At 45.6% G+C, this 9,850-nt stretch overlaps 1 protein-coding gene across 1 annotated transcript; it reads right to left on the reverse strand.

Annotated features, from left to right (window-relative positions):
* Positions 1–2,842: 2,842 nt before the first annotated feature.
* SLITRK2 (SLIT and NTRK like family member 2) lies at positions 2,843–6,331 on the reverse strand. The gene has a single exon (XM_009684781.2). The coding sequence runs from the start codon at positions 6,329–6,331 to the stop codon at positions 3,758–3,760; it is 2,574 nt and encodes an 857-aa protein (XP_009683076.1). The 3' UTR covers positions 2,843–3,757.
* Positions 6,332–9,850: the final 3,519 nt, after the last annotated feature.

The raw sequence follows: 9,850 nt of genomic DNA on the forward strand, positions 1-9,850 counted from the left end.
GGAAAAGGGGAATGGCCCTGCAGTCCTTCCTGCAACACGGCCCCCAGGAATACTGCTGTGGTCAGGCTGTCCCATTTAACACCGGGCTACTTGGCAACCTTGCAGGAGGGAGGAAGAAATCGAGGTCTGAATGGAGCAGGGACGTGCTCCCTTCAAGGCTGAAACTGGTGCTACAGTGCTCGTAGGGGAAGAAGAGGAATGAGCCTGGAGGACAGATCTGAGAGGACAGGCGGGAGCGCTACACGGAGGGGGACTGAGGGGGACAGCTCGCTTGGGACGTGCAGAAACCACTGGAGCAAGTCCTCAAGGTGTGGTCTGTTGCCATGTGCCACTGTTGTCCCAGGGCATGTCTGGGGGAGTTTAGGCACAGCAGTGTAAAGTTAGCAGCTGGCCCCATTTTGCCATTCAAGTCATTTGTTGCAATCCTGTTCCTAAGGTTATACTCTGTCGAACTTCACTTTATGTCTACGCAGAAATACCCTCTGCTCGAAAGTGCAGCCACGCATTGAAAATGCACCGTCCCTCATTTGCACTGGAAATAGCTGTATAGCTGTAACACTGGTTCAGTCTGCACTATTATTGTTCCTGTAGAGGTCATTATATCCACTTTCACAAAAGAAAACTTACAAAGAAAGAAAACAGGTTGTCTTCCACCTTCCTGGATAAAAAAAAAGTATAAATATATTTCACTAACCTGGTTACATACTTTCCACAGCTTGACTTTGCCAGCTATGAAGGAAGATCTTTTCAGACTCATTAGGAAGGAATTGCTCAGGTAAGCAGTACTCTTCCTAACAAGCAGCAGCGTCCAGGCTGCTCAGCTAAAGGCACGTACAGACTTTCCACAGAACACCAGCTGCCAACGCGCTTTCCCTGTTAAGCAAATCTCAAAGCGTAATTGAAAAAAAATCTCTCTCACCTATACACACTACAAAGAAAATGCTTTAAAAGACGTCAGCTGAAGGGTATAAAAACGAACCCAAAAGATCTAGAGCAATTATGATTTTTAAGCTGGTACTGGTGAGGCAAAATAAAATATATTCACTAAATCAATTCCATTAGCAAAGCTAAGAAAATGTAAAGCAACAGCAACCTCTGTAATATGGCTGTGCTACCAAAGCAAACATGTAAGACAGTCTGATACTCAAATAGTAAAAATAAACAGTTACTAAAAGAATCAATTATCTGTCTATCTCCGTTATTCACAAACACTTTGAAACTGAAATCATGTTGTAAGAAAAAATAGCATTTTTCTGAGCAAAACAATTGTGGTTGGTTCTGTTTTGTCAGAAAATAATTAATAATAATAATATCCTAGCCACTAGAGTGCCAGATACAAATAGTGCACGTTTTGCAGACAATACTCAAGATCATACTTGGAAAGAGTTAATACTTCAAAGAACTTTGCCTTTAAATAATCCTTATATTTACTTCTCTTAGGCGTTGTAGCAATGAATGCTTTTAACTGTACCCAGGGAAAGCAGCCATAATAAGACACTCACTACTGGAAGCTTTCAAATAAGTACCTCGGTCAAAGATGGATGCTATTCCAGTCAAATGTTCCCAGTTCAACTAATGTGATACCATTTCACCTCCTTCTTGAAGTGAGACTGATTCTTCAGTAGTTCACTGTAGCACTTCAGTTTTAAACCTGATCTAATGAACAGCCATAGATGCTATGGACTCTAAACATAAAGAATTGACATGTTAGCATATTAATGTACTCGGATGTCACATAAATCATTAGAAGACAGTTTACTGAATGACTCAGATATCTGGCAATACACATGCAAAGGCTGCTTAGCTTTTAAACATAAAGTGACTTCCTTTTGGCAAAGTCCTGATTAAAACAGCACTGATTGTAGTCATTTATAGCTCAAATGCTATTGCTTAAAATTTCTCAGAGTTGTAGATGCTGTATTATTAACTATAGTAAAGCTCTAAAAATCAGTCAGCAGAGTCCACTTCAATCTCTGCATGATAATAAAGGATTATTATGTGCAGTAACCTATTTATGAAAGGGAAACAGTGTGCTTCTTTCAGACTCCATCAATTGCTTTAATAAGGAATTGAAAAGCCTGGCCTACTTTATATGCAGATCACCATTCCAGTTGCATAAGGATTTACAATAGACAAAACAAAACTGTTTTTGTTGTAAATAAGGGCTGTTTGTTTAAATTGCACAATAATGTTTGCATCTAAAAATTATTTACAAGCTAATAGGACTCCGTAAAGTTTGACTGTATACTTGTTAATAAAAATGGTTTCAATATTCTCCAGGAAGGAGAAGCAAATTGAAGGTGATAAGGTAAAGCCTGAAGTGACACAGGCCTGAGTTAATGGGAAAAGAGAAGATGCATTGCCTCTGTTTACTGATGGACTTAAGGGCCAGTGGAATTCAGTCAACTTACAACATTTTTTAAAATTTAAGATAGGGGACTTGGAAGTTATTTGTGAAGTAGGTTAAAGTTACTGCAATATCGCTTTTGCTTTAGAGACGGAAAACCTGAAATAGTTCAGACTACTGAAAGTTAGTACGATGCACGTACTGATCTCTGCTACCTTGATTTGGAGGACTGAAGAGACCCAGGTTCAAATCTCGCCTTTGACATTGGTTCATTTGCTTGTATGCTAATATATTTCATGAGGTGTGGGATGACCCCTGCTGGTGTCCTTGCTTATAATAAAAGATCTATCTGGCAGGAAAACGTGTTAATTTCAGTCCAGAAGAGTTAGAAATATAAACTGTCATAAAATATATAAAAATATCTAATTTAATGCATAAAATAGATTACAAGTAATGTTCTCTTAAGTATGAAAATAATCTTAAACCATGGAACATTACTGAGTTAGAGCTGCAATGCAATGAATTAAGAAGGACATTAATTGTTCAGTTCGCTATGATATTGTGTTAAATGTATTTTATTAATGAACTGTTACTCCCAGCTGAGGCATTTGATAACTTCTAGTCCATTGCTAAATCCTCTCAGTTGATTTCAATGAATCACTCAAAACAAACCCAGAGGGAAAAAAATACCCCAATAATTTACATCTGTAAGATTCTAGAACTAGACTCACTTAAAGAAGGGCAGCTTTCCTATAAATCAAACCTTCTGATTTAATGCAGCTGACATACAGATCTATTTTACAATTTTTTTAATTTCAAAAATACAACACATTAAAATAGGTTCAATTTATCAAAGCTAAGAGCAACAATTAAGTAATAATGTACTTAAAGTGCAAAGGCACTTTAACACAAAAAAGTGACGCCCAGTGGCTATACTTGGTAATTGAAACAGCAGTACTGTATATTATTATTTACAAAAGAAAAAGTCATAGTCCAGGAAAAAAGATCTTTGGAGATCTTCTACATAATACATTGTTTCCACTTTGAAATGAAAAAAAAAAAAAAAACCCAGAGAAAAAAACCAACAAAAACCCCAAAGACCCCCTTCCTCATTTCTTTCCAAATCAAAAAGAATTATGCAAGATCTAGTACAGAAACATACATTTGCAGAGACAGTTCTACAGAAGGGTCAAAAGGAGAGAGATATAGAAATAACTTAAAGGGAATGTTGCAAATGCAACACCATATCCCTGCTATGCTGTAAGGGTTCCATTTCTCTCTCTCACTCCCTAATTAAAAAAGTGGAAATGTTGGGAATGTGACAGACCACATCAGTATTGAGTTCAGAATCAATCAAATTTGATGTTAAGCTCATAAAAAAAAAAAATCCCATGTCTCCCACCTCCCCCCTCACAGCTGACTGATGGCAGTTTGTTTTTCCAGAACTTCGAGGTAGTCTGGTTCTGTTTGTAGCTTTCCTTGGAGTAAAGGATGCTCGGGTTTAGATTGTTCTGCAAAATATTTCCTGGGAGTTCCATATAAAACAGTTTTATTTATCCTGTCCTGGTTTTGGCGTCTTGATTCATAGGAAGGGGCAAACTGCCTTTTGGGTAAGGTGCAAAAGTTATAATGAACTAATCCTCCGGCAGGGAGTTCCTTGACCCTTTCTGCAATATTTTGATACAATAGTTCTGGTTCCCTTGGCGAGGACTGCTTTTCCAGTAATTCAGCTGCACTGATTGTAAATGCAAGAGTGGCGGGGTCTTCCTTTTTATGGTCAAGATTGCTATAGCCAAACTCATGGAGATTCCGGTAATAAGCAACTGGATCCCCTTCCTTTTGCATGTAGATTGGGTTTTGGCACATCTGTCCAACAGGAGGGGGAATGTAGTTATAAACATGCCCTTCAGTTTTATCATGGGTCTCAGTGTTGTAAGACCCATACTGGAGCTGAAATGAACTTATATCTAAGTTGTTTGCACTGCTGGGCATGCTTTGCACCCCCTTCCGACGCTTAAGGACAAAGACAAACAGACCTGCCCCAAAACAGACCGACAAAATAAACACAACCAGCAAGCCTAAAATTAAGACAGATAGTGGGACTTCGGTGTGTATTTCCGGATAGGAGCTAGGCGAGATGCCAAGGAGATGGGGTGCGTCTGTATTCTGATTCACGGACAGCAGAGACGAATCAGACAAGTTCGGGTTCTCTGGGCAGATGGCTTCTTTGCTGAGGAATTTCAGATGTTCTCCAGAGTGCTTGGTGGGGGACTCGCATATGACTTCATTGATAACTACGGGAGGATTTGCCTGCTGGTTATTCTGGTCAGTGACTCGCTCTATCCAGTTCCTCAGCCCCATGATGTCACATGTGCAGTCCCATGGGTTCTCCTGAAGGTCTATCTGAATTAGAGCAGAGAGCTGGTCCAAGACCCCTCTCACAGGCAGGTGTGAGAAATGGTTGTTTCTAAGGTTGAGTCTGGTGAGGGAAGTGCCGCCAAAGACATTGTCAGGCAAGGATCTGAGCAGGTTGTTATTGAGAAATAACAGATGAAGATTACTCAGAGCATCAAAGGTGTGTGGCAGGATCTCCTTGATGACATTATACTCTAGGTAGAGATACTGCAGGCTGTGCAGCCCATCAAACATAGAAGGGTAAAGAATCTCAAGGTAGTTGCCGTTAAGATAAAGTCTACGTAAACTTGTGAGGTTTGTAAAGGCACCTTCTTGTATCACTGCAATTCTGTTGTTTCCAAGGTGTAACAAATCCAGAGAGCTGTACTCTGTGAGATCGGTTCTATAAATGACTTGCAGATAGTTACTGGTAAGGTAAAGTTTCTTTGGACTGGTTGGCTTGGGGTGGAGATCAGAGATGTTACTGATCTTTTTCTCTTGGCAGTTCACATTTAAGCCATTGTCTGAGCTCTGTGAAGTACAGATGCAGCCAGCCGGGCAGGTGATGGGCACAGGAGACTTTGTCTGGTAAACCATGATAGGTCCAAATATTTGTCTGTCTTTTGACACAGTTACCCGGGGCGTGGGGCGGTTCCTGGTTTTGGGGGGCCGGCTGGCTTTTGGGGCTCTGGTGGGACTGATGGCAGAGTTGGCTGTGGGTGACAGCCTCGAGATGTGTGGGTCTGAGAGAACAGGTTGCTTTTCCCGCTGGTTTGAGTCACTGGAGCTTTTCCTAGGGCAGAGATCTTGCCTGGTGAGCTGGGTCACATCTTTCCCATGCAACCTGAAGGGTGTCTCACAGACTATCTCACCCACGAAGACAGTGATGGTGTCTAGCCAGGCCTTGAGGGGCAGCAAGTCGCAGGTGCAGTTCCATGGGTTTTCCTCCAGCTGGATTTCCATGATGCCTCCAATGTGCTCCAGCACACCAGCAAAAGGCATCATCTTCAACCGATTCCCCCGCAGGTCCAAGTGGGTGAGGAGCACAAAGCGGAAGACATTGCTGGGCAGGGACAGCAGGAGGTTGTCATTGAGAATTAACACCTTGAGCTTGTTCAGCTTGCTGAAGGCCCCTGCCTCGATGGCACTGATGTAGTTGTAATCAGCCTGCAGGTACTCCAGGCTCTCCAAGCCCAAGAACGTGTCCTCCCTCAGCACTTCCAGCTTGTTGTTATTGAGGTGCAGCCTCTTGAGGGTGCGGAGGCCACTGAAGGCGCCCGTGCGGATCTCCTGCATGTCGTTGTTGCCCAAGTGAAGGGTCACGGCGTTGGAGTAGTTGACAAACTCATTGGGGAAGAGTCGGGTCAGTGCGTTGCCATTGAGGAAGAGCTGGTAGATCTTGGATGGTGGCGGCTGGAGGAGGCTGACAGTTGTAAATCCTTTGTTTTCACAATTAATGTTCAGCACGTTCTCCTTCTCCTCGCAAGGGCAGCGGCTCTTGCTGCAAATGTCTTTGGCAGGTTTGCGACTCTCTGTCTGCGAGATCCCAGCCACTGTTAACAAACTGAGCAACCAAACACCCTTCAGCATCTTTATGCGCCGTTGATCCCCGCTCCGGTACTTACGGTCAAACCTTTGAGGCAGGTAAGGAGAGAAAGAAGAAACCCCCAATGAAAACGGCCAGGAGCAGAGGCTGCGAGGGGAGGGCTGCAAGAGGGGGGCTAGGCAGCCACTTGCAAAACCCTCCTCTTCAACCCCCCCCGCCTCGGGTCCCTTTCCTCTCAGAAAGTGTCCCCGGAGCTGCTTTGGGGGCAGCTTTTCCTCCCGCGCCGTCGGGAGCTCGCCGAAACGCGGCTCCGGGGACCCCCGGCCCCCGCCCGCGCGGCGGCGCCTCCGCACCCGCGGCCCGTCCTCCGCGCGCCGCGCACGGGGCACTCCGCGAGCCCGAGCCGGCCGGCCCCACTTTATTATTATTTTTTTAAGATCGGAGCCGCGATGGGGGGGAGGGGAGGGAGGAGGGGGAGGAAATCCTTTGCCAACCCTCCCTGCCCCCACCCCAGCAGCTGGGTTCCCACGCACCGAGTTCCTTCTGGCTGCCCTCAGCCCCGAGTGCCACCCCGCCCGGCCCCGACCTCTGGCGCTGCCCCGAAACTCCTCGGCTCGTACCTGCTTCCGAGGCGTCCGAGCCGGGAGCGGGCGCGGAGCGGGGCGCGGAGGGGCAGGGGCCGCCGCGCAGCGCCGCCGCGACCGACGAGCCAGGCGCCCGGCGGCGAGAGGCATCGCACTACTCACGCGTCAGGAGGAGCCCGGCGTGCCGGTGCCGGTGCCGGTGCCGGTGCCGTCGGCGGGGGGCTCGGCTCGGCTCGGCTCGGCTCGGCTCGGCTCGGCTCGGCTCGGCTCGGCTCGGCTCGGCTCCGGCCGGGCCAGCGGGGCGCGCGAAGCAGCGGCGCCGGTGCCGCTGCCGGGAGCGCGGCCGGCTCTGCGCGCAGCGCGGCTCGGCGCGGGGCTTTTGCCGGCTGCCCCGCACGGAGCCGAGCTGACGTCACGCCGGGGGAGGGGGACACGTTTTTCCCAGCCTCCCCCCCACTTCTTTTTTTTTCTTTTTTTTCTTTTTTTTTTTTTTTTCCTCTTGCCAGCTGGCTCCCGCAGCCGAATTCACTCCCGGCCCGCTTGTTTATCGTGGAAACGCTGTGACAGCACCTGCAGCCGCGCCGCGCCCAGGACAGCGCGGGGACTCGGGAGCTGGGGGAATGGAACAAGGTAAAAAGCGGATTTACTTGGGTCTGGAGGATTTTTGGCCCCGAGTCCCTAAATCTGTGCCCTCAAAATAGAGAACAAGTCAAGCAGCTTCCAGCACAAGCCAGGGAGCAAGCGCGCGCAAACACAAGCACGCACACACACACACACACACACACGCACACACACACACACACACGCACACAACATCTGGCTCTCGGAGCAGAGGTGCTGCAAAACCTGTATCTGGCATCAGCACGTGCCCCCATCTTGGCTCCAGCAACTCCCTCCTTCAAAATTTCGGTGCCCGGCTCTGTCCAGTGCATTGACATTTTCAAGACGTTCAGGGAAGTTCAACACCTTCCGCTAAACTAGGCTGACAGGTAATGGGAGATGTGTGCCTAAATCCTCTACAGTGCTTTGGAAAGCTCAGTCAAGTGCTGATCAGCTAAGACCACATCTAATGTGATCATTCACAGTGGCTAGACTAGTCCCACTGCCAAATTGCAATGTTATGGTATAGAATTTGGCTGCATTTTAAAAGAACAAGCTGTTAGATTTGGGTTATTGTGGTTTCCCTTAAGCACAATGCCCTGGGCACAGATGGATTTGATGTAAAAGGATGGCTGCACTTGTTCTCTGTGTAGAAAGTAAAACTTTGGGATTATACTGGGAAAAAATAAACACTCAGCAATGAATTTTTAAAGTGTTAATATGGCAGGCTGCATTACAACCAGATTTTTATGGGGAACTAGAAGCACTTCAGTTAGTCTCTAGAACACAGAGGTTTGCTGCCAAAAGATTGCTGGACTTGGCAAGACTGGTACTGTCATTTTGTGTTATTCTTTAACCATTAAGTGTCAGAGCTTACATCTTAGGAGCAGCAGAAATGTATTATCTATTTTTATGGTGGACTTGAGATCAGAAAAGGTAGCATCCTGCAGCATCCAGCACAGATGTCTTTGCAACGACACTGGACAGGAATATACTGGAGTTTGCATTTGGAATTGGAGCAGATGCATTTTTCGGCTTAGAATTTGGAGAGGTCATGGAAAAAGTAGGAGTGTCCTGTGCTGGAGCATGCTTTTGCTGTGTTGCTGCATCGAATTTCAACAAGATTTGGATTTTGAGATGCACTCAGAGCTGCTCCATTTCTCCTCTGTTTATCCAGTTGAATTCAGGAGCAAAATGTTTAGATCAGGAAAGATCTGTGTAGTAGATCTTGGGTTTTAAAACATTAATACATCAGTAGCTACATTTTTTCGCTGCAAGGTTTTTTGTTTGTTTTCTGCTTGCTTTCTCTGTGAGCATTAGAATATGGTGATTTGGGAGCAAAACTTCCAAAGTTCCAGAGTGTTTCAAATCTTATTTTCAGGTCTTTGTAGCAAAGTGTAGGGGCATGAGCCTAATAAGAGAAGGTAAAAGGTGGGTTTTATTTTGTTCTGTTTTTTTTTTTTTTTCTGACGGGAGTAGTTGGGAGAATATTCATACATGTGCTTGCCTGCACTCTGATGTGCACACACACACACACACTCACACGCACACACACACACACACCCTTGTAACCTACCTCAAACACATCCCATCTGAGCAGCACTTCACAGCGTTCCTAACACCAGCAGGGCTCCCGCCAGCACGTAGCAAAACCTGAGGACAGAAGTAAGTCCACTGCGTTTTGCTCTCATCTTGCAGTGTACATGTGTTTCCTGTGCCTGAATTACACTGACGTGCAGCTCGCTGGTGAGCAAGGATCATACCCTGGAATTGGTTCATGGGGCAACATTTGTTGTCACACTTGCCTGTATTTACCTAGGAAATGTGTTTGCGATAACTGCTGATGCTGCCTGTGAAGGGAAAGTATACGCCTGGCATGCCTCAGCAGTAATTACCAGATTCATGTGGGATGGAAGGAACAGCATGTTAGGGGATTGCAACAGTAATAAGACACAGAGATGATACTGATTCCATTACACTGCAAATGCATGCATATAATAACCACCATTGTAGGAGGAGGAATAGGGATTAAAAAAAAAATAGCTACAGCTTTTTATTTAGGAACAAAGTCACGATTTCTCAGCATGCCAGAAGTGTTTTATAATTCCATCAATTAAAAATACAGGATATAAAATAATAACTTTTTTTCCCCACCTTTTTGCTGCCTTTTTATTTTGCTCTTTGAATGTAGGAAAATTTTCAGACTCTGAGCTCCTTAGGAAATGGAAGGCCAAGAGGTAGTTTGATACTGCCGTCAGTGGTGCTTTAGGAGAACACAGTCTGGTCTGTGAGGATCGTGAAGGTTTCATTTTTCGCCAATTACTTTGCTGTGTTCCCTCATTCTCCTTTTTGGAGCAAAGTTATGAAGACTTAGTACAG

This window comes from Struthio camelus, chromosome 11, assembly GCF_040807025.1.
Source record: "Struthio camelus isolate bStrCam1 chromosome 11, bStrCam1.hap1, whole genome shotgun sequence".
Lineage (NCBI taxonomy): Eukaryota > Metazoa > Chordata > Aves > Struthioniformes > Struthionidae > Struthio > Struthio camelus.

Coding starts and splice junctions, on each gene's coding strand:
- SLITRK2 (XM_009684781.2), bottom strand. CDS start 6,331: ATGCTGAAGGGTGTTTGGTTGCTCAGTTTGTTAACAGTGGCTGGGATC.